This window comes from Tursiops truncatus, chromosome 2 (assembly GCF_011762595.2).
Source record: "Tursiops truncatus isolate mTurTru1 chromosome 2, mTurTru1.mat.Y, whole genome shotgun sequence".
NCBI classification, from domain to species: domain Eukaryota; kingdom Metazoa; phylum Chordata; class Mammalia; order Artiodactyla; family Delphinidae; genus Tursiops; species Tursiops truncatus.
Window position 1 is genome coordinate 35,293,261 of NC_047035.1, and position 26,551 is coordinate 35,319,811.

The following is a 26,551-nucleotide window of genomic DNA, read 5'->3' on the forward strand; positions in this document are numbered from 1 at the left end:
AGAAGAAAAAGAAATAAAAGAAATCCAAATTGGAAAAGAAGTAGTAAAACTGTCACTGCAAATTACTTAATATTGGATTGGCCAAAAAGTTCATTCAGGTTTTTCTGTAACATCTTAAGGAAAAATCTGAACAAACTTTTTGGCCAACCCAATATTATTCACAGAAAATCTTAAAGATGCTACCAGAAAACTAGTAGAGGTCATCAATGAATTCGGTACAGTTGCAGGATACAAAATTAATACACAGAAATCTGTTGCATTTCTACACACTAACAACAAAAGATCAGAAAGAGAAATTAAAGAAACAATCACATCAAAAAGAATAATTCCTAGGTTTATTCATACCTAGGAATGAACCTACCTAAGGAGACAAAAGACCTGTACTCCAAAAACTATAAAATGCTGATGAAAGAAATTAAAGATGACACAAAGAGATGGAAAGATATACCGTGTTCTTGGATTGGAAAAATCAATATTGTCAGAATGAGTATAATACCCAAGGCACTCTACAGATTCAATGCAATCCCTATCAAATTACCAATGGCATTTTTCACAGAACCAGAACAAAAAATCTTAAAATTTGTATGGAGACACAAAAGACCCTGAACAGCCAAAGCAATCTTGAGAAAGAAAAACAGAGCTGACTTCGAAGCTACAGTAATCAAAACAGTATGGAACTGGCACAAAAACCAAAATACGGATCAATGGAGCAGGATAGAAAGCCCAGAAAAAAACCCATGCACCTATGGTCAATTAATCTACAACAAAAGAGACAAGAATATACAATGGAGGAAAGACAATCTCTTCAATAAATGGTGCTGGGAAAACTGGACAGCTATGTGTAAAAAATGAAATTAGAACATTCTTTAACACCATACACAAAAATAAGCTCAAAATGGATTAAAGACCTAAATGTAAGATCAGATACAATAAAACTCTTAGAAAATTCTCTGACATAAACTGCAGCAATATCTTTTCCAAGCCATATGCTAGAGTAATGGAAATAAAAACAAAAATAAACAAATGGGACCTAATTAAACTTAAAAGCTTTTGCACAGCAAAGGAAACCATAAACAAAATGTAAAGACAACCCACAGAATGGGAGAAAATATTTGCAAACGATGTGACCCACAAGGGATTAATCTCCAAAATTTACAAACAGTTCATCCGGCTCAATATCAAAAAAACAAATAACCCAACCAAGAAATGGGCAGAAGACCTAAATAGACATTTCCCCAAAGAAGACATACAGATGGCCAAGAGGCACATGAAAAGCTGCTCAACATCGCTAATTATTAGAGAAATGCAAATCAAAACTACAATGAGATATCACCTCACACCAGTCACAATGGCCATCATCAAAAAGTCTACAAACAATAAATGCTGGATAGGGTGCAGAGAAAAGGGAACCCTCCTACACTGTTGGTGTAGAATGTAAATTGGTACAGTCACCATGGAGAATAGTATGGAGGTTCCTTAAGAAACCAAAAATAGAGCTACCATATGATCTAGCAATCCCACTCCTGGGCATATATCCAGAAAAAAACATGGTTCAAAAGGATACATGCACCTCAGTGTTCACTGCAGCACTGTTTACAGTAGCCAAGACACGGAAGCAACCTAAATGTCCATCGACGGATGGATGGATAAGGAAGATGTGTTACATATATACAATGGAATATTACTCAGCCATTAAAAAGAATGAAATAATGCCAACCTCAACAACATGGATGGATCTGGAGATCACCATACTAAGTAAGGTAAGTCAGACAAATATCATATGATATCGCTTATATGCAGAATCTAAAAAAAAAAAAGATACAAATGAACTTACTTACAAAACAGAAATAGATTTCATAGACTTAGAGGACAAACTTATGGTTACCGGGGAGAAGGGTGGAGGGGAGGGACAGATTGGGAGCTTGGGATTGACATGTACACTGCTGTATTCAGAACAGATAACCAACAAGGACCTACTGCATAGCAGAGGGAATGCTGCTCAATATTCTGTAATAACCTAAATGGGGAAAGAATTTGAAAAAGAATAGATACATGTAAATGTATAACTGAATAGCTTTGCTGTACACCTGAAACTAACACAACATTGTTCATCAACTATGCTCCAATATAAAATAAAAATTTTTAAAAAACCCATTTAAAGTGTACACTTTAAATGGATGAACTGTATGGTATATGATTTAGATCTCAATAAAGAATAAAGTTGTCTAGACATTAAAAAGATCCTTAGAAAAGGAGGATAATGCTTCTTCTGTTCAGGCTCCCTACCTGCTCCCCACTCCCTCCAAAAAAAAAAGTTAAAGTAAATTCACAAAGAATTAGAAGTGCAACAAACAATTTCAGCAAGTCTTAATCTCTTCAGTGATAGCCAGATCAAATCTAAAACACTGTCTTCAGTTTTTCCATTACACTTTAAGGGAGGCACTGACAAACTACAGCTTGTTCTGGATGGCTTTCTCAAATCCAATTATCCTGACTAAATCACTGGTCTGAATAAATTAATGAAATAACTAAATTTAAAAGTTATAAATAACATATATAACAAATGATCTAATTCTACCCTTTTGAGAATGTAATATACTTTATTAGGACACACAACTGACCTTTGGATTACATCTTTTTAGCAATATCTGACACCTTCCCAAACCACTGTCCTTTATAAAGGTATTCTGGAAACAGAAAGAGTAACCTGAAGTCCATTTTATTAAAAACTGTCCCCCAAATTGTGGCAAGGACCATGCCTGCTTTATTTACCATTAATTTCCAGGTCCTACCATATTAAATGACACATAGTATATACTCAACAAATATTCACTAGTTATTTTTTAAGCACTTCTAAATTCTTGACTTAATGATAGAGGAGAAAAGAATGTTTTAAACTAAGTATTAAAAAGTACCCTATTTACATTTCATTTTTTTCTGCTAAAAAATGTCAAGACTTAATATCACTTTGCTTCCAATTTAAGTGAACTATAAAAATTTGCACTCAATGCCAGGTGGCTAAGTGAAAGTCTGACCAGAATATAAATGTCACTTCACCTCACAAAGTGCAACTCAAATATTTTTCGTCTGACTATGCTCTTAGTTATTTATAAAAGAGGGAAAGATAAGATACAACTTTACAGAAAAGAAAAATATCTTAACTTACTTTTTAAACTACTGTCTTTTAAGAAACAAGTTAAAGTAAGACTGAATTACTCAAATTATTTTTTTTCCTCTACAAAATTATGCTATGAGAGTTATTTTCAAAGTGAACTGTTCAGAAATAGATTCAATTTTGAAAATGCTTTCAGGGATCTTCCTCGATTTCATCAGGAAAAAATGGAATCCTTTGTTGGCGACATCTTCTCAGTATTCTAAACAGCAACTGCCTATAAATCAAAACCATGAGGATTAGTGACTCCTTTTGCTCATGGAGTTAGGTCTCTCATTTATGTCATACACACTTAGAAAGATACTGAGGCTGCAGAAGGAACCAATGCTGATCAAAGTTTAAATACAGCTATTAGGTCAACAGAGGGTAGACTTTTGTATTGAACACCAATAAAGGGCTGAATGTTAGAACTGCCTGAAGAATGGGGAAAACGCAGGTTTTGCCAATGTATATTCACTATACATTCAGTCTGTTACTCTCTTACTCTTTCCATTACCCATTCTTTCATTTAGTCACTAAATCGCACATTCATTCCTTCACTCAACTATTTAAGGAATATGTCTGGTTGGGTCTATTGTGGTAGGTGGTAGCGATATAAGATTAAACATGAACAGTCTCTGCCCTTAAGTAAGTTATAATCTATTGAGAAATACAGATAGTACATACACAAACAATGATAATATAGTGTAAAAAGCTATGATAGAAGTTTAGGCAACATATAGGAGGAGCACATGGGAGATCATAGAGGACTCCAGGAAGGAAAAAAATCCAAGCTCTATCAGCTCAACCAGCCTTCCTCCCTAAATGGATTACCCTAAATTTAAAATTTAGGCTTCCTTCTTAACGTTCATTTAATCTCTCTCGGAAGGTAAAAAAAGATTAGGGTACTTAACATTTACCACAGTGACCAGGTAGGAGTGGAAAGAAGGGGCAGCAAGGGCTAGTCTCCTTTAAACTGCTGCCCAATTGTCTAGTATTGTGGACGTTTTCCCAGCTGGGTAAAGGTAATTTAATTCTGCTTACTCTCAAAGAATAGTATTTTAAAACTTTAAACTCTTAAAACATCTAGAAAAGAAATAAATGGGTCTCTTCTCCTAGCTTTTCTTTTGTCATTTTCTTCCTAATGTGGGCTGAGTCACAAGCAGGTGTTTCTTAGGAAACTCATTAGGGAAGCATACTTAGGCAGACTTTTGATTAGCAAGCTTCTTTACCTGCCTGTTTGTCTTCCCAACCAACAACCAACAATCTTTCACCGAAAAATCCAAAAGGAGTTCATATATAGGACTCAACTGTCATTATTTCATTGAGGCTTTTCCTTTGCAGGTGTTAAATCTCACTTTCAATCTCACGTTTAGTCTCTGCAGATACCAACATAAACCATAACCAAAGGAAACAAAAATTCTGTTCCACCTCCTCCTAATAAAAATTGAGAAAAAAAAATATATATAAAAGTTCATGGTGAGAGAACAATTAAATGATCAAAAGTCATATACCTACAAGCCATATAGAAAAAAATATTTTCAAACATTTTAATGTCAGTTCCTAGGTGGCCAGTGCTAAGATGTTATTCCATCATATTTTTAATAAACGCAGCAATACAAACTAAAACCAAATGTGAAGTCATTATGCTGTAGATCTTAAACTTACACAGTGCTGTATGTCAATGATATCTCAATAAAACTGGAAAAAAAATTTTTTTAAATGTGAGAACAAAATCAAGAAAGTCAAAACTAAGGCGAGGAGTAGAAAGAACACAATGCCTGGTTGTCAGGAGGCCCATCACCATGTAGTTTTAGGACCTTAGATAAATCACAACTCAGCTGAGCTTTAGGTTTTACATCTCTAAATTGACAGAACTAAACTAATTGAGTATGATTCCCATGCAGAAAAGGCAATTTCAATGTAGTGGGCAATAGACTGTAAGATGATGGAAGGTGCAAATGGAAACTAGCCAACTCCCAGCAAAAAGCAGGATATACAGTCATACAACACAAGGATACAAATTCTGCTAACAACCTGAACTAGTTTGGAGCAATCTTCCTTAGTCAAGCCTCCAGATGAAAATGCAATCCCCAGCCAACACTTAGATTTGCAATCTTGGGAGATCCTGAGCAAAGGAACCAGTTAAACTGTGCCCAAAATCCTGACTGTGAGATAATAAATACGTATTGTTTTAAGAAAGTTTGTGGTAATCTGTTACATGGCAATATAAAACTAATATAAGTAGACAATGCAATCATTCATTTTTTCACTCTGACCATCAGTGTCAGATGTATCAATGTGTTCTTGATAAACGAAATACATGGATATCAAAACTTTGTTTTAATCACTAGTTTTAATCTCGTAGACTCTCATTCATCTTCAGCCAAACTGAGTTTCTAAAAAGTGTAACATACCCCTGGAGTTTCTATTCATTCTCATAATCAATCATTCTCTCCCTCTCTCTCTGTTATTCCTTCTTTGCTCCCTCCATTCCTCCTTTCCTGCTTTTTTTTTTCCTTAACAAAAGCTTCATTTCAAGGATCACCTCTTTTTAAAATACTTTGTCAGTGCTCCCATTAAACTTTTATATGCCTCTATAATAATATTCCTCAGTTAAGGTATTACAATGGAAAGGGGAATGAGAATCTTTGACTCCTTTTCCTTTTTTGACTGATAGCGGTAAAGTTTCTCTTTTTAAGAAATAAGTATGGAAAGACAGAAATAATCTGTTATTATTCCACCTGCTGTCTAGCCAGTTGTAATTAATGTAATAAATTCATCTGAGTCATTTCACATTTGCGTGTGTGTACTACATAAACAGTAAATAATATCAGGAAATAGGGAACAACTATTATCAATTAATTGAACTATGCAGTCCTTTAAAATTATTATAGCTATTACTACCAATACCTATCTAATTGAGATGATATGGGAAGGCAAGCAAAATGTTCTGCTTTAAAATAATAACAATTCTTGACAATGTATACATTTGTCCTTAAATTAACAGCTGAGACTGAATACACTACACATCTCTTAGTTTTATCACTCTTTTTCTGGAACTATCTTCTCTCTCATTTAATTAGGATATTCCACCATTCTGACCACAGGCATCTCTCCCATGACTGGTAAGTAAAGATAGCCTATACCCCTGGCCACAGTGATTGGCGGAGGTTTGGACACATGACCAGATTAACAAAATCAGAATTATTCCATGAGATTTTATGTTTTAGAGATGAAGTGAAGAGAGATCATGAAGCTAGAAGGAAGGGAATTAGAGTAAGTTATCAGCCATCTTGCCCATTTCATGGAGAAAGCCTGACTGCTGTAAGTGAGAATAAAGCCAAGAAAAACCAAAAGAGATGATGACGGAAAGTGAGAGAAACAAAACCAGTTGCACAAACTCTCTAATTCTCTTCTTTGAGGCTCCCACCCTTGATCTGGTTTCTGAAACTCTTTCTTGATTCCTTGAGAAGTACTCCTTAGTTACATATGCCAATCAAATCACAAATTAGCTTCTGAAGCTAGTTTGACTTAGGTTTCTGTACGCTGAAAATGAAAGAATCAACTAATTAAAATACATTATTTATTTCATTAAAAAATTCTAATACTGGATTGGTCATCTATATGCCTCAGGCAGACAACTCAGATATTATCCATCTTCAATCATATGTTCCTTTTTTTTTTTTTTTTTTTTTTTTTGCGGTACGCGGGCCTCTCACCGCTGCGGCCTCTCCCGTTGCGGAGCACAGGCTCCAGACGCGCAGGCTCAGCGGCCATGGCTCACGGGCCCAGCCGCTCCGCGGCATGTGGGATCTTCCCGGACCGGGGCACGAACCTGTGTCCCCTGCATCGGCAGGCGGACTCTCAACCACTGCGCCACCAGGGAAGCCCCATATGTTCCTTAATTACAAGAACAATGTCAATTAAACCTAATTGCTGAAGGATGTAAGATGAATATCTACTAGTGTTTTGATTAAATAAATTTTTAAACAAATGAACCCATAAAAACTGCAACATACATTCCCAGGAATGTACGGAATGATGAAAATGAGAGAAAGTCTTCTAAAAGTAAAGTATAATCCAAAGTCTTTGGATTTGCAGTTCTGACATAGAGCACAGTACCATAATACCTTAGCACCAGCCTAGATTAAGCTGTACTGTCCAAATATATACTTTACAGTCTAATAACCATATAATCCAAAAAGGAACCTGATTAAAAATGATAAAAACTTACAGTTAGAGATGTTACTACAGACAAGACAGCTTTGGTATCTGTCTTAGATCTAGCAGAACTATTGGCAGCAGAGCAAAATGAATGATCAATAATGTTTAAAATGCTGTCCTTGGAAAAATCATTTCCACATCAAATGAAATTTATCTTAAGAGAAACAAAGGATAACAATATAAAAACTCTTATATTTTGTTTAATAATTAAAGGTCTCTTGGGACTTCCCTGGTGGCGCAGTGGTTAATCATCCGCCTGCCAACGCAGGGGACATGGGTTCAAGCCCTGATCCGGGAAGATCCAGCATGCCACAGACAACTAAGCCTGTGCGCCACAACTAATAAGTCCGCGCACCACAACTACTGCATCCTGCGTGCCTAGAGCCAGTGCTCCACAACAAGAGAAGCCACCGCAATGAGAAGCCCATGCACCACAACGAAGAGTAGCTCTCGCTCGCCAAAACTAGAGAAAGCCCACATGCAGCAACAAAGACCCAATGCAGCCAACAATAAAATAATTTTTAAAAAAAACCTAAAGAGAAATATTTTTTAAATATCTTAAAGGTCTCAAAGATACTCTAAAATTGAAATTTAATAAGCAAGCCATAAAAAACATTAAAATTGAAATGTAATCAAAAAGCCGTAAAAAACATTAACTAAAATCATCTACCTGAAGTATGAGAATGTACAGCTCTACGGAAAATAACCACTTCAAAAACCAGTTTATCTTCTGTTGACTGGCATTTTTAAGAAATTCAGTTCACCACGGCAACCTGTCTTAACACCAGCAGATAAGTACAGGCTATATTTAGATATGATTGCTTTCCAGATGGCAATCCTGCCTTTCCTTCATATTTAATGTCATGATCCAAGGGACCAAAATATCATTCAATCAGATTGTAGTGTGAAGACAAGTATACATACTCAGGGGGATGAGGCTGTGTTTCAGGACCATGAAAAGAATAGCTTCCACCAAAGGTGGTAAAATTTGTAAAGAAGCACATAAAGGTAAATAAAATGTTCATGTCTAAGAAATTTACAATCAGATACAACTATTTTGTCCAATTTTATCTTTGTTCTTAAACATTAAATGCCATTATCAAACACTAATGATCTATACTATCAAAATACATTTCAACTAGCAGGTTTTTGTTATTATTTAATTAGTATGCTGCATTTCCAATCAGGCACCTTCTAACTAAAAAAGAAAATTATTTTTTACCCAAAAGCAATCCTTTACAGATTAGGTATAACAAAGAGAAGTATTACTACAAGACAAGTAATACAATACATAACAAGGAAGATTAATTGATTAAAATGATACTGTTATGAAATTACCCTGGATGTATTTGTACTTTATAATCTTTGTAATGACAGTGAAAAGAATTTCTATTTTACTAAGTAACACAGTTTACTTCACAAGGTACCAAAGTATCATAATAATCAGACAGAGTACCTTTTATTTTTCTTTACTCTCTAGATGAGCTGCATCAAAATTATTAAAGATAAAAGAAGTGAAGTTCAATTAAAAATACCAAGAACACATCACCTCACACCCATTAGGATGGCTACTATATTAAAAAACAAAAACCAACAGAAAATGAGTGTTGGTGAGGAAGTGGAGAAATTGGAACACTTATGCACTGTTGGCAGGAATATAAAATGGTGCAATCACTATGGAAAACACTATGGAAGTTCTTCAAAAACTTAAAAACAGAACTACCATATGATACAGCAATTCTGCTTCTGGGTATATATCCAAAAGAATTGAAACCAGGGTCTCAAGGACATATTGGCACACCCATGTTTAGAGCGGCATTATTCACAACAGCCAAAAGGTAGATGCATCTCAGTGCCCATCAATGGATGAATAAGTAATTGTGCTAACTGAAATAAACCAATCACAAAAAGACAAATAGCATGATTCCACTTATGAGATTCCTAGAGTATTCCAAAACTACTGAAACAGAAAGAATGGTAGTTGCCAGAGGCTGGGAGGAGGGGAATACAGGGAGTTATTGTTTAATCGGTATAAAGTTACAGTTCTCCAAGATGAAAAAGTCTAGGGATAGGCTGCAACAGTGTGTATATACTTAACATTACTGAACTGTACACTTATAAATGGTAAAATTGGTTAAAACAGTAAATTTTATGTTACACTTATTTTACCACAATTAAAAAAAAAACACCAAGAATATTGACAAGAAGTATTTCCTCATCCGTAATACAATTTATCCAGAATTTATAATTAAGATTTCTTCTATTTTATTGAATCATCCTTTCTTAAAAATCACAAGAGGTCATAATTTGGTAAAATCTTTTTCAAAATCTTAACATTACTGAAGCAATTTAAAATACATTCTGAGTAACAGAAAAACAACAAAGACTGACATAATTGTCATGTTTTGCAAAATTTTCAAGGAATATAAACCTTCCCTATTTGCCCTATAAAGAAAATTACTAATATCCTACATTATGAATTATATTTCTAGTATTCAGAGATGGACAATTCTTCTATGAATTAAATAATTCTTCCTCTGATTTACATATCACATATCTACGATGCACCAAAATTTTTAAGAGCTTTTGCAAATTAAACAAACAAGGCACATCCATCTATACCCGCCCCCCCACACACACACACACAATCAGCATCAACACAATGAGTAGCACAAACAGGTATTCAATTTCTGTTAGTCCTTTACATTCTTATGTTACATTTCCTCTTTTGATTCTTAAACAGCTTTTAATAATTTCTATAAATGAATCTGAGTTCAAATAATTATCTCTGCTAAATAGTTTATAAATAAGCAATAACAAATCTAAAGCATAAATATGCTAATATGTTTTATTTTTCATCTTCAGCAAATAGACAATGGAAATTTGAAAGCATTTTTGAGAATTATCACTATAGAGAACACAACTGATGTAACTTAAAGTATGCTATATACAGTATCTCCTGTATGCTATATACAGTATCTCTTTTTCATATAATAGTCATCTCTCCAGCATAGATAACAAGAAAAAGCAAAAATTTTTATGATTTAAATAGCACATAACTCTCCACTTAAAAAGAACAAAAATTAATTATACCATGTTAATAGTTTCTTGTATGTATGAAAATTACGTATCACATTAGATACGTTTCTAACATAACATCAAGTTACATTTGACACTTTTCAATGTGCCATTGAAGACCACAACTAATACAAGAAGTCTCATAAAACAACTCAAATTGACAAATTATACATACAGCAGAGGAAATCATTCTTAAAATGTTTATAATCATAAATAGAAGATAAGTAATTAAAACTGTTAATTGTTTATTTCAAAATTTAACACGCATGCAAATTACTAAGTCAAACAAATCTTTAGGCACATTATTAGCAAAAAGTGAAAGTCAAGTTCCTCTACTTGGTCTTGTACATAACACCTACAAGACTACGACAGAAACAAATATTCTTAGAGTAACTACCCAAAGAAGAGAGCTTGTCATGTATTCTCCTCACCACAACCTTGCCACAAGTCAGATTCTGCTCTCATTATTACAACAAATCAAAAGTTAGTAACAAGATCAGAAAGTCTTGGTTAGGGATTCACAACTTTATTTTTTTTTTCTCCTCCCATGGCATCCCTCCTTCATCATGTTCACACAATATAGCTCACTCAGTTCACTCAAGCCCAATAATTACTTTTACTACAATGATTTTACTAAAAATCTTGGGTTGTGTACTATACACAGTTTAGATAAACTACAGAGGATCTATCACATTATTCCATTAGCTTGCCATAGATATGAGTATAAAGTAGTCACTTTTGGTTCTGCCCTTTTGCTCTCCTCTGTGGCAGTAAACCTCTCAAACTTCATTCATTCATACATATACACACATACAACTCAGTTTTATTACTATACTTTGTCCACAGATATCCCATACCTGCTCATTTATCTGATTAAGACACTCTACACACCATTCTGAGTGACAATATTGATCAGATTAGCCTGGGTTCTTCTCAACCTACTTTTTCCTTCTCTCTTTATTCTGTCTTCCTTTCTCACAGCATTAGTGATTGAAACACAGTGCTTAATTTTTCTTCACACATCAACTCCTTTCAGCATCAGGAGCTCACGTAGGTGAAGCATAATACAAATCTGCCAGGCATATTAACATAGAGCATTCATTCAATACACATATCTTATTCTAATAATATTTTTTATTTGGAACATTTATTAAAATAACATATTATACAATTTTAGCAACCCTTACACTAGTCAGGAGTACTCATCAAATGCCAGTTATTTTTTGAGGGGATTTTTGCAGAAAAGTTATTTCCGAAATATTTTCTACTTAATGTTACAACATAAACAATTCATATAGAACCAAAAAGTAGTGTACATGAACTGATGAACAAACAGTAAAGAATTACATCAAAAATCTAGGAGTCTGCGCCAGACAAGAGGTATGTACAAGGTATGTACTAAGTCAATGTTGCTACAGAATAGTAACTCAAAATAAAATATTTCCCATCATAACAACTGAAAAAAACACATTCGTTTTCCACATCAGGCATTTCTTTCCCTATAGAATTTCAGCAAGAAATATATCTTTAAAAAATGAATTACAGTCATTAATAGTACATTTTGACAATTCTTATTAAGAAAAAAGTTCCTTCCAAATCCAAGTGTCAAGGGCAAAGACAAATTCTTGCTCACTGAATTCTTACATTCAAGACTAATGCCAAGAGACTAATGCCAAGTTAAGAGAATGATGTTAAATTAAGATATCTAGCTACTTTAAAACAGAGACTTAGAATTATTTTGTCCACTCAATGCAGTAGTGATCTGAGATAAATTTCTCTTAGAAATTTTCTCTAAGATTAAATTCCTATTTTAGTGATAGGTGACATTATGAATATTATTCTACATTCTAGGAAGAAGTACCAAAGTGTTTCAAAACACTACAACTCATTATTATAATCCAATTTTCAAGTATATTCTCCACAGCTTTTATATTATTGAAGTCCATATAAGCACATTTTTTTCCAAAAACACTGCATTAAAAAGATATATAATCCCACTGTACCAAAAATATACCTTACAAATAATACAATGGAATAATTTATTTTATCCAAATGGGTGACATCTTTCAATGATATTGTAAAGCTTCCCATATCCTCATGCACATGTTATTCAATATTCATTTACTAGGAATATTTATATCCACATAGAACAATTCTATTCTTCATTAAATATTTATAGAACTGAAAGGACAACTTATCAATCTTCCTTTCAATAAAAATCATGGAGAAAGAATATTGACAATCCTTTTGAATGAGGAAAAGAGAGACATTAAAAAAAAAATTAGAGAATTGGGATTGGAAACTCATTTCGAAACTCATTACAATAATGAGTTCATTACAATAACTTCAATATTCAATCATTTTCACCATTCTGTCTTATAACTCTATTTTTTAATGACTTGGAAAATCATTATGAAATCAATAACCTTCAGGTTCAACACACTCCTGTGTTTTATTCCTCACACAATTTTAAATGAATTACTAGTAAAATCTGGATGAGTATAGATTACATCTGATGTGGAAGAGTAATTTTTTGTTATAATATATTTTACTGAATGCATTAAGTATCATTAAAGAAAGCATCTGCCCACACTCAATTTTCTTTCCCTGCTGCCCAGGGCTTAACTAGTATTGAATGTTTTTTTAATAAAAGGTGATCTTACTGGAAGGATATTTTCCTACAGAAGATAGTATGCATGATTTGCAGTTAATATAAAGCTGAAAAAAATTGATTCATGAAATAGAAATAGAAAGTGACATTATATTCTGATATGAAATATGTTCTGATAAAGAATGGAACTGACTCATGAGCCAGAACATTAAAAATTGAAACCTACAAAACTCTTCAAAAATCTTGTGCTATACATAGTGTTCTAATGTAAAACATCAGAAATACATTCAATACAGTCAAGTATATTGTTATTACAAATAACCGTTTTACATTTGTAATTATACTTACAAATGATTATTATAAATTATTCAAAAAAGCTTAAAATTTATGTAAACAAATTCAATCTTGCCTTCCCAAGCAAAACAACTACTAATCATCTTCCCTGCCTACTATCTACTGCCACATTGGTAAGATATCATCAACCATTAGTAGATACTCTTTGAAAGTCAATCATTAATCACAACTTTATCTCGTCTTCTAAAATCTCCTCAATTTCTAAACAGAAAGTGTTCCATAACTTCACTTCTGTTGAAACTGTTCTATGTGCTTCACTATATGTAACACAAATTGTCAGAAAACAAGAAATTACTCAACCTTAAATCAGTTCTGTTACAACTCTTCTGGAAAAAGTCACACAAATCATAAAGTTTTAATTTACACTTAATACTGAAAACCAAATACTTACAAAGAAGGATCTTGTACAAGATCTTTGAGATTTATCCCACTGCGATCTTCTGCAAGATTCCTGAAGCAACTATCACTCACTAAACAGGAAAAGGGGAAAGAAAAAGAAAATTAATTTTTGTTTACATTTCATTTAAATTATTACTGTCCAAAAGGAATTTTGAAATTAAAATTGGTTCTCTGGATAGGGTTTTTCTAAACATCAAGAATGATCAATTTCTAGGCCTGGTAGATTGAACAGCAAATATTAACATTCAATAACATCAATAATCTAAGCACACAGACTTTATATAAATACAATATATAAAAGAATAAACATACGAGTCTAAATTTTATTTTACTTTTACAAGACTAATTTACCAGTCCATAGTGGCAAGTCACTGCTTCCACAACAACAAAAAAAAAAAAAAAAAAAAAAAGGTAAACTATCCCCCCAAATCATATTTTTAAAGACAATGGAGAACTTTGGATACAAAAAGGATAAACTAGGAGAAAAGTGCTATCTCTTCTTGGGTAAGCTGAGCCTCCTGATTGTTTCATTACTGGGAGGATTTACCATCTAGACGTAAGAACCAGACAGAGGGACACTACCAGGGAAAAGAGAAACCAGCATAGTTTGCGATAGCTCTTGGGCGGGCAATGACAGACTGGAATCCCATGGGACCCACAAGACACAGACAGTTTTCTTCTGGGAGATTTGCTGGGGCCTAGGACTGTACAAGAAGTTCTGGGGGAAGGAGAAGAGAATGGGACACAGGGCAAATAATGTTTTCTGCAGTGCAGAAGTGATTAGGAGTTAAAGTCACACTACAACAGATGGGGTCTACCACTTTCAGTGCAGAATTTCAATAGGTCTCCCCTCAAGATATTTGCTCTCAATCAAAAGCATCCCACCTTGAGAGGGGAGATGAGTAAAAGGGGGCAGAAGCCAAATGGTAGAGTAAAATCTCCAACAATTTCATAGTACATTAGTACAAAGCCACAGCACAGAGGAATAACTGCAATGCAACAGGTCTAGCCCTTAAGACATTTAAAACCAGAGGCACACTGAGTATATCTAAAGCTGTCACTCAAACCACCCAGCTCAATTTGTGGCTGAGTTGAGACGGTTAACACTTAATCATTTCTTTCTAATATAATATTGAAAGAAAATAACATTTACATCAATTTCTATCCTAGTATAGACAGTATTTGGTATACGATAATAATTACAAAGTACAGGAAAGGGGACAAAATGTGACCAATAAACAGTTGAAAGTATATGCCAACCCACAGATAATACAGAATTAGAAGACAAGGACTTTAAGAAAACCATAAGTTAAAGAAGATATACAAAAAATGTTCACAGTAGATGAAAGTTCTCACATTTCAATAGAGAATTAAAATCTGTGAAAAAGAATCTAATAGTAATTTTAGAACTGAGAAATACAGTATCTGAAATTAAGAAATCTGTGGGTGGGTTTTTAGCCAACTCAACACAGCAAAACACAGGATTAGTGAACTTGAAGAGAGCATCCAAACTGAAGTAAAAAGAAGAAGAAAAAAAAAAGAACAGAGCATAAGAGACATGTTGGAATCAAACAGCTAATGTAATTGTAGTTGAGAAGAGAGAGAATGGGGAAGAAGCAATATTTTCAGAAAAAACAGCTGAGAATATTCCAAAACTGATATAATACATTACTCATTGACTCTGGGAATACAGCCAACCCTGTACTGGAAAATGTGAAAGAAAACCACCCTCAGCAAACTGCTGAAAATCAAAGATAAGAAGAAAACCTTAAAAACAGCAAGGGGAAAAAAAGGACACATCACCTTCAAAGGAAAAACAATAAAACTTGCAGCTGAGCGTCCAACATAAACTATGGAATACAGAAGACAATGGAACAATATAGTTAAAATGCTGGGGGAATATCTAGAATCTAAGTCTATACCTTGATAAACTATCCATCCCAAAATTAAAGGTGAAATAAAATTTTACTCATATAAAAGTTTTGTATTTGTAAGCATAAATATTAAGTTATTATTTCCTATTTCAATTTAACAGTTTTATTATGTATCTCTTAGCCATTTTCAATCTTCATAAGGAGCAACAAGAATATAACACTTGCCTTGTCCCTTTCAAAAATCCATTACCTAATATTTTATTCATATTTTATATTCCCTTTTCTTACAGCTCAAAATTATAAGCTCCCTAAATCTGAATCTGCCTCTAATATAAATGAAAAACGTATATAATGATGCATTTAAAGGATCTGAAGTTGAAATCAAGTTTGCAGTTTTATTATTAACTCCAAAAAGGTATCCCCTTTTTTTTTCACAATGAGGTAATTTTGATCAATATATAATTTTCTCTCCGTATTTAACAGACACTGATCTCAACCTATTGATTCGAGACAAATTTCCTGCTCTTCATAATTTTAACACAAATGCTCATTACAACATTTCCTAATTAGGGCCAAAAGGAAAAAAATAAAATGTTGCCACACTATAAGAAAAGTTGGTTTCCAGTTGCGTTGAACTAATATTGAAATTATAATATATTATATCATAAAATTTGTTCTCATAAAGTTTCTTGCCCAATTTGGCAAATATGAGAGCTTAGTTAAAACTTCAAGAGCCTGAAAGTTTGGGAGGCTTAATTAAAATAGAATAAAACTTTGCTCCTATAAAGGCTTATTAGTCAGCTAATGAAAATGAATTTTGCTAAAGGAGGCACTTTCTAACGTTCATATCTCATCCAAAGTTTAAGTTTAAAACAGAGCAAGAAATCTAAAGAAATTCAATAGTTTCTTAACAAATATTCTGAAACTCTACCTGCCTAATATATTTATTTTTAATAAAATATATTTAAAATATTTAAATATATTTAAAATATAAAATAAAATATATTTCACCAATGTAACAAATCTTGTTTTTGAATTATAAATAAGAACATGGTAGATTTTAAGAAGCTAGTGAACATACTTTTTTCATGTGTAAATCACACCAGAATCAATCAGTTTGGTCATCATATTTTTTTGTTGTTCTTCCCCCCCCCCCAGTATATGCCAACAAAAGGAATTACTATGCTCTTTGTTCCAATGATTAATATCACAAAATTAAGAGCTGGTTCTTAGGAACACACATATTTTTCAAAAACTGTCCCTTTCTATGATCACAGTGTGAAAGTTAAAGGTTTAGTGGAAAATGTCATTATGCTGTAATTTTAATATATACCAAAAAATAGGAGCACTTAATTCCTTTTATTTTGAAAATATATCAGATAGTTCAATTAATACCTGATATAAGAAAAATTAGACTAACTCCATAATTCCTGGTTTCATTTTTTTAAGATAAATCTCTATATTTTTTGTTATTCAGATGAAAATCACATAACACAGAATTAACCATTTTAAAGTGCACAATTCTGTGACATTTAGTTCATTCACAATGTTGTGCACCTCCATGTCTATTTCCAAAACATTTTCATCATCCCAAGAGAAGACCTGGTACCCGTTAAGCAGCAAGTCCCCAATCCTCCCTTCCCTTCCCCCAATCACTGGCAACCACCAGTCTGTTTTTGGCCTCTATGGATTTAATAATTCTGGATATTTCATACTAATGGAAGCATACAATATAGGACATTTTGTGTCTGAATTCTTTCACTGAGCATAAAGTTTTCAAGGTTCATCCATGTACAGAGAAAAATCATTCCTCTTTATGGCTGAATAATATTCCATTGTATGTATGTACCACTTTTGTTCATCCACTCACCCTTTGTTGGCCATTTGAGCTGTTTCCATCTTTCAGTTATTGTGAAGAGGCTAAGTAAGCACACACGTACAAATATTTGTTTGAGTACCTGTTTTCAACTCTTTGAGGTATATATCCAGAAATGGAATTGCTGGATCATACGGAAATTCCATGTTTAACTTTTTGCCAATTGTTTTCCAAAGCAGCTGCACTATTTTACATTCCACCAACAATGTACAAGGATTCCATTTCCCCACATCCACAGACGTTATTGTCTGTCTTTTTAAATTTAGTCGTAACAGTGGGGTGTGAAGTATTATCTCATTGTGGTTTTGATTATATTTCCCTAATGATAAATGACGTTGAGCATTCTTTAATATACTTGTTGGCCATTTGTATATTTTCTTTGGAGAAATGTCTATTTAAGTTCTTTGCACACTTTTTAATTAGGTTGTTGAGTTGTAAGACGTCTTTATATATTCTGGATACTAGACCCAGACATATGATTTACCAATATCTTCTCCCATTCTGTAGGTTGTCTTTATGCTCTCTAGATGTCTTTTTTTTTTTAATTTATTTATTTATTTATTTATGGCTGTGTTGGGTCTTCGTTTCTGTGCAAGGGCTTTCTCTAGTTCTGGCAAGCAGGGGCCACTCTTCATCGCGGTGTGCAGGCCTCTCACTGTCACGGCCTCTCTTCTTGTGGAGCACAGGCTCCAGACGCACAGGCTCAGTAGTTGTGGCTCACGGGCCCAGTTGTTCCGCGGCATGTGGGATCTCCCCAGACCAGGGCTCGAACCCGTATCCCCTTCATTGGCAGGCAGATTCTCAACCACTGCACCACCAGGGAAGCCCTCTCTAGATGTCTTTTAATGCACAACAGTTTTTAATTTTGAGGAAGTTCAATTTGTCTATTTTTTCTTTGGTAGTTTGTGCTTTTGGTATCATATTTAAGAAACCATTGCCAAATCCTAGGTCATGAAGAACTTCCCCTATGTTTTCTTGTAAGAATTTCAAAATTTTAACTGTTATATTTAGGTCTTTTATTCATTTTGACTTAATGTTTGTACATGGTGTGAAAGTAAGAGTCTAGCTTCATTCTTTTACGTGTGGGTATCTAGTTGTTCCAGCACCATTTACTAAAGAGGCTGTTCTTTCCCCATTGAATGGCCTTGGCACTCTTCTGAAAAATCAAATACTCACAGACACATGAGCTGATTTCTAGACTCAATTCTATAGCATTTACCTATATGTCTACCCTTATGCTAATATCACACTGTTTCTATTACTGTAGCTTTGTAAGAAGCTTTTAAATTGGGAACTGTGAGTCCCCCAACTTCTTCTTTTTCAAGATATTTATGGTTACTCAGCATCCCTTGCAATTCCATATGAATATTAGGACTCTAATCCATTTCTTACACCAAATTTTTTTCCCATTTTAAGTAGATTCATTTTAAGATGCATTTGACTATTACCAATTACCTACCCTCATATGCCACTTTATGTTTTTTTCCATGTTTAAGTCCTACCATTTTCTACCTCCTAGAAGAAAAGTTCCCTGAATTCTCCTAAAAAGGATGCAAACTAAGTAAAGAACTATTACTGAGCAAACTGAAGATAAAAATTGTCATGATGAAAATTTAGTAATGTTCTTAATATATCCAACCTAAAATTACAAGCCAAAATAATGCTAATATGTAAAACCTATACTATGATAACCATTTCACAACTACCAATGATGCCTGAATCTTAAGTAATTTTAAGTAATTTCAAGCTGTTGTGCACTTTGCTGTCAAAAGGTAACACATTCCCACGCTGAGAAAATTTAAAACAATAAGCGAAATCTCCTTTCCCAATAAATTTGCAACAGATATGTTTCCTGAGTTCAAACTACAGTTTGAGCAGGATTTTTTGGATCTGATCCAAGTGGAAAGAAATTTTTTCATATTTTAAAATCCACTTAATAACTATGCAACTAAGGAGCCTCCACCTTGTCTTCAATTGGACATTGATTATTCTGCAATGTAATGTACATGCTAAAAGGCAAGAAAACTTAATAGAATTCTAAAATCACATTCCAAATAATTAATGTGCTCCATTAAAATTATCTGTTCATGGACTGATATCAGTATTCACCAGTAACTATCTTTTCAATGAGTGGAAAGACATACGCAAAAATAAAACACTCCATACAAATCAGCATTAATAAATGAACATTTACAATTTATTTTGATGACAAGAAATACTAACTGTAAACTCTAATCATTCCTCACCCAATTCCATTCTTTAAATTGGTAAATGTGTATGACAAATACGGCACTTAATTATTATAATTATATTTGGATTTCATAAATTTTAGAAATTGTAAAAATATGTTTTCTTTCTTGTGATAGTAGTATATACATAATATCTTCAATTTTGCCTCTTGGCCCACAAAACCCAGAATATTTACTATCTACCCCTTATGGAAAAAGTTTACTGATCTCTGGTTTATAGGAACACAGCAGGATTACCATGCACCATACAGAGCTAGTTGATGTTAATCCCTAGCACATGCATTAGTATAGCATATTTCCATGACTATGCACAGAACAGCATAAATTACAGAACCGATTTATACTCTCCTCTATTTTTTATATCTCTGGCTAAATCCCATATCAAAACTCAAGTTATTGGGAAAATTTCCAAATATATTCATCCATCCTCATATATGTTCACCGACCAATCCTAGACAATGAGAGATCACTGAAGACTCAGTGGGGGGCCAGAAGTACCATTCTCACCCAGCAGTGCCGTGGAGAGCCTAACTCAAGTATCAAAGGAGGCCAAATGGAGATACGGGTTCGTGTCCCGGTCCAGGAAGATCCCACATGCTGTGGAGCGGCTGGGCCCGTGAGCCATGGCCGCTGAGCCTGCGCGTCCGGAGCCTGTGCTCCACAATGGGAGAGGCCACAACAGTGAGAGGCCCGCATACTGGGAAAAAAATAAAAATAAAAAAAAAAAGGAGGCCAAATGGAGAACTTGACTTCTACCCCAGCCTGGCAGTAAACAGGAAATGACTACCTCCCTTTACCTGCCTGAGCAACGTGTGAGTAAGCCAGCAAAAACAGAAGATTTAAATAAGATCCCAGTTCATAATGTAATACCCAAAATGCCCAGGTTTCAACAAAAATATCAACTGTCATTATGGATTAATGGAACAGAATAGAGAGCCCCCAAAAAACCCCTTACACCTATGGTCAATTAATCTTTGACAAAAGAGGCAAGAATATACAATGGAGAAAAGACAGTCTCTCCAGCAACTGATGCTGGAAAAGCTGGACAGCCTCATGTAGATCAATGAAGTTAGAACACTCCCTCACACTATACACAAAAATAAGCTCAAAATAGCTTAAAGACTTAAATATAAGACATGACACCATAAAACTCCTAGAAGAGAACATAGGCAAAACATTCTCTGACATAAATTGTACCGATGTTTTCTTAGGTCAGTCTCCCAAGGCAACAGAAATAAAAGCAAAAAGAAACAAATGGGACCTAATCAAACTTATACATTTTTGCAAAGCAAAGGAAACCATAAACAAAATGAAAAGACAACCTAGGAAATGGAAGAAAATATTTGCAAATAATGCGACCAACAAGGGCTTAATTTTCAAAGCATACAAACAGCTCATGCAATTCAATATCTAAAAAACAAACAACCCAATTAAAAAACGGGCAGAAGGGCTTCCCTGGTGGCGCAATGGTTGAGAATCTGCCTGCTAATGCAGGGGACACGGGTTCGAGCCCTGGTCTGGGAGGATCCCACATGCCACGGAGCAACTAGGCCCGTGAGCCACAAGTACTGAGCCTGCGCATCTGGAGCCTGTGCTCCCCAACAAGAGAGGCTGCGATAGTGAGAGGCCCACACACCGCGATGAAGAGTAGCCCCCACTTGCCACAACTAGAGAAAGCCCTCGCACAGAAATGAAGACCCAACACAGAAAAAATAAATTAATTAATTTAAAAAACCCTGAAATTTGGAGTTTAATACTGAATTCTGCTTTCTAAAAAAAAAAAAAAAAAAAATGGGCAGAAGACCTAAACAGCCATACAGCCATTTCTACAAAAAAGACATACAGATGGCCAACAAGCACATGAAAAGATGCTCAACACTGCTAATTATTAGAGAGATTCAAATCAAAACTACACCTCACACTGGTCAGAATGGCCATCATTAAAAAGTCTACATATAACAAATGCTGGAGATGGTGTAAAGAAAAGGGAACCCTCCTACACTGTTGGTGAGAATGCAAATTGGTGCAGCTACTATGGAGAATAGTATGAAGGTTCCTTAAAAAAACTAAAAACAGAGTTGCCATATGATCCAGGAATCCCACTCATGAACATATATCCAGATAAAACTCTAATCTGAAAAGATACGTGCACCCAAATATTCATACCTGCACTATTTACAATAGGCAACCCAAATGTCCATCGACAGATGAATGGATAATGAAGATGTCATATATACATATATATACAGTGGAATACTACTCACCCATAAAAAAAGAATGAAATAATGCCATTTGCAGCAACATGGATGGACCTAGGGATTATCATACTAAGTGAGGTGAATCAGACAGAGAAAGACAAATACCATACGATATCACTTATATGTGGAATCTAAAATATTATACAATGAACTTACTTACAAAACAGAAACACTCACATAGAAAACAAACTTATGGTTACCAAAGGGGTTTGGGGAGGGATAAATTAGGAGTTTGGGATTAGCAGATACAAACTACTATAAATAAAATATATAAATGACAAGGTTCTACTGTATTGACAGGGAACTATAGTCAATATCCTGTAATAAATCATAATGGAAAAGAATATGAAAAAGAATATATATGCAAAACTGAATTACTCTGCTGTAAACCAGAAACTAACACAACATAGTAAATCAACTATACTTCAATTAAGAAAAAAAAAGATAAAAAGTCAATTGTCATAAAAAGAACCAGGAAGATCTCAAACTGAATGAAAAAAGACAACTGATAGGTACCAATACAGAAATGATAAAGACGTTTAATCACAGAAAAATAGACCCCAAAAAATTAAAAATAAACAAAGCCTCAAGGACCTATGGGACCATAACAAAAGTCCTAACTTTCCTATCATTTGAGTCTTAAAGGAGAGGAGAAAAAGTGCAGGGCTGAAAAAGTATTTGAAGAGATAATGCCTTGAAAACTTCCCAAATTTGGCAAAAGACACAAACATACAGATGCAAGAAGCTGAGCAAACCTGAAACAAGAGAAAGGTAATGAAATCTGTACCAAGACAAATCGTGGCCAAATTTCTGAAAACTAGAGACAAAGAAAAAATCTTGAAAACAGTGAGAGAGAAACTACACCTTATCAATAGCAGAAAAACAACTCAAATGACAGGAGATCAGAAACCAGAGAAGAAAGAAGTGCTCAAATAAAAGAACTGTGAACCTACATACTATATATAGTGAAAATATCCTTCAGAGGTGGAAAAGAAATTAGGACATTTTTCAAATGAAGTTAAAACTAAGAAAATTTGTCACCAGGACACATACCCTAAAGAGCTGGGTCTGAGAAAAGATCAATTAAGTTGACAAACCTCTAACAAGACTGACAAAGAAAAAAAAAATAGAAGACACAAATTACCTATATCAGGAATAAAACAGGAGGTATATGACTACAGACTCCATAGAAATCAAAATAATAATAAAGGAATATTACAAACAACTATAAAGGAGTTAAATTTAGCAACATAAAGAAAACAGACCAATTTCTCAAAAAACACAGATTACCACAATTCACCCAATATGATATAAATAATTTGAATAATCCTACAACTATAAATGAAATTGAATTTGAAATTTAAAAACTCCCCAAAAAGGAAATCTCCAGGCTGAGATGACTTCAGTGGAAAATCCTACCAAATATCTACAGAACAATTAATACCAATTCTATACCATCTCTTTCAGAAAACAAGTGGAGGGAAAACTTCCAAATTGATTTTATGAATCTACTATTACCCTGATGCAGAAACCAAAGACAGTACCAAAAAACAAAAACAAAATCCCACAAATATTTCCCATCTGAATATAGACTCCAAAGATCCTTAGCCAAAAGTCAGCAAACAGAATTCAGCAATATATAAAAAGAATTACATACCAAGACCAAATGGGGTTTATTCTAGGGATGCAAGGCTGTTTCAAAATTTGAAAAACAATTAATGTAATCCAACATAGTAAAAGGTTAAAGTACAATCACATGATCATTCAACTGAGGCAGAAAAAGTATTTCACAACATTCAGCATCCCTCCATAATAATAAAAAAAAATCTCAAAAAAAATAAGAATAAAAGGGAAATTCATCAACTTGATAAACAGCATTTATAAAAATCTTCAGCTAAAACCATTCTCAATGGTAAAAAGACTGAATGCTTTCCCCTAAAGGTCAGGAACAAAATGAAGATGTCTCCTCTCATCACTCTTACTGAATTAAGTAATGGAAGATTTAACCAGTGCAACAGGCAATAAAAGGAAACAAAAGGCATACAGATTAGAAAGACAGAAGTAAGCTATCCCTCATTACATATAACATCGTCGTCAACAGACAAAATCTACCAAAAACTCCTTGAACTAATAAGTGAGTTCATCAAGATGTTAGGATGTAAGATCAACATATAAAAATCAACTGTATTTCTATGCATTAGCCATGAAAACATTATCTTAAAGTTAAAATATAATACCATTTACAATTGTTCAAAAGAAAATGAAATACTCGTAAGTACATCTAACAAATCTTGTACAGCACTTGTATACTGAAAATTATAAAATGCTGGTGGAGGAAATCAAAGAACTAATAAGAGAGACATATGGTGTTCATGGATTGGAAGACTCAACACAGTACACAGTAACAATACATATTCTCCCCAAATTGACATCCAGTTTAGCATGCTTCCTATCAAAATCTCAGTGAATTTTTTGTATACCTACACAATATCACTCTAAAATTCATATAGAAAGACAAAGGAACTAGAATAATTAAAACAATTTTGAGGGCTTCCCTGGTGGCGCAGCGGTTGAGAGTCCGCCTGCCGATGCAGGGGACGCGGGTTCGTGCCCCGGTCCGGGAGGATCCCACATGCCGCGGAGCGGCTGGGCCCGTGAGCCATGGCCGCTGAGCCTGCGCGTCCGGAGCCTGTGCCCCGCAATGGGAGAGGCCACAACAGTGAGAGGCCCGTGTACCGAAAAAAAAAAAAAAAAAAAAACAATTTTGAAAAAGAACTAAGAGTGAGGAACCACTCTTCTAGATTTCAAGACATATAGATACAGTAATCATGAATGTGTGGTATTAGCAGAAGGATGAACACACATATCAATAAATCAGAACACAGAACCCAGAACAGACCCAGACAAATATGCCCAACTCATTTTTGACAAAAGTACAAAAGCAATGAAATGAAGGAAAGACAATCTTGTCAACAAATGGTGCTGGAAAAAGTGGACATCCAGAGGCAAAAAAGTTTAACCTCCACCTGTGTCACACCTTAAAGAAAAATTAACTCAAACTAGATCATAGAGTTAAATGTGAAATGTAAAATTATATTAAATTCTTAGAAAAAAACAGAAGAAAGTCTTATGGGCTAGGCAAGAATTCTTAGATTTAAAACAAGAAGTACCATCCATAAAAAGAAATATATATAAACTGTATTTCATCAAAAACTGCTGCTGTGTGAAAAATCCTGTTAGAAAAGTGAAAGAAACTACCAAAAATTATCTCTTTTTAGAACAACCAAATATGTCTGCATGTAATTTAAAATAGTTAAACCTTCTTCCTTTTAAGAAAAACCTCTGATGCTCACCTCCTTACAAAAGCATAATAGTAAAAGTGATAGAAAAACATTTATATATCTTTTATAAGTCCATAATTGAATACCTTATCCATTATGCTTTATAAATTGCTTATGTTGAATATTACTCACACTTTTTTTTAAGAGAGAAGTTTGACTCTCCTGGAAAACTGATATGATTCTTCTTTTCAGATAATGATATCCACAGGACATATTTTTTTTGTTCCTATTTTGTCTTGGTTTCCAGGATACTTAGAGTCAAATCTAGTACTCGATTGCAGTAAAGTGTACTGGATGTGTTTAACAATTACTATTCGTGTGTGTGTGTGTGTGTGTGTGTGTGTGTGTGTGTGTGTGTGTGTGTGTGTGTGTGTCTGTGCCTCTGTGTGTCTCTGTGTGTGTGTATCTGCTTCTACCTTGTGGAAGTTATTAGATCATAATTTGTAATAAATAAATAAAAAGTCCTGTCCATTCTCAGTTCACATGGAATTAGAAATCAGTCCTGAGACTTCTGTTGAAGACAAAAATATTCTGATTTGTAAGACCTATTAAGCAATCAGGAGTTTTCTCTATAAGGAACTGGAGGCTCAGCAGCAATTCTAGCTCTTTCTCTTCTAGAAGACAAATATCAGATAACTAGCTATGGAATACAATGAGTAGTCACCAGATCTCCTGGGAAGATGCCCAACAAATTGTACATTGTATTATGAAAAAATTTTAAGAGTAATGTTTGCTGCAATCAATTTAATTAACCATAGTAAAGGACAATGCTTCTCAAACCATAACGTGCATCAGAAACATCCAGGGAATTTTTGTTTTTTGTTTTTTTAAGTACCAGAACCTCCTTCTGTCTCAGCAATTGTGAGTTAAGATTTTGGGGTATAGTCAGGTTTTAAAATCAATGGTACAACAGAAAGAACAGTAAGAGTAAAGTCTGAACAGCGACCTCCAGTCTGGTTCTATCAATTACTAGCTATATGAGCATAAGTATATATCCTTCAGACTCTTCACCTATATACACAACGGGAATAAGAATATCTGTACTACCTGATGTTCAGAATTGCTGAAAAGAGCAAATGGGTAATATGTTAAAGCACACTGAGACCTGTAAGATACCATATAAATAAGATGTA

At 34.1% G+C, this 26,551-nt stretch overlaps 1 protein-coding gene and 1 long non-coding RNA gene across 20 annotated transcripts in view; both read right to left on the reverse strand.

Moving 5' to 3' along the window:
- The window catches only part of GPHN (gephyrin), a 617,381-nt gene that overhangs the window by 489,550 nt on the left and 101,280 nt on the right, over nucleotides 1–26,551 (reverse strand). For all 19 annotated transcript variants that reach the window (XR_012329944.1, XR_012329943.1, XM_073800350.1 and 16 more), the window contains exon 2: nucleotides 13,813–13,891. Coding sequence is in view for 16 of the 19 variants with exons in the window: in XM_073800350.1 (XP_073656451.1) it covers nucleotides 13,813–13,891 (79 nt within the window). In the remaining 3 variants the exon portion in view is untranslated. The remainder of the gene's footprint in view (nucleotides 1–13,812; nucleotides 13,892–26,551) is intronic.
- LOC141277961 (uncharacterized) lies at nucleotides 153–8,577 on the reverse strand. The gene is made up of 3 exons (XR_012329941.1): nucleotides 4,384–8,577; nucleotides 3,167–3,389; nucleotides 153–1,803 (listed from the first exon to the last, which is right to left on the reverse strand). It is a non-coding gene; the product is annotated as an uncharacterized lncRNA (long non-coding RNA).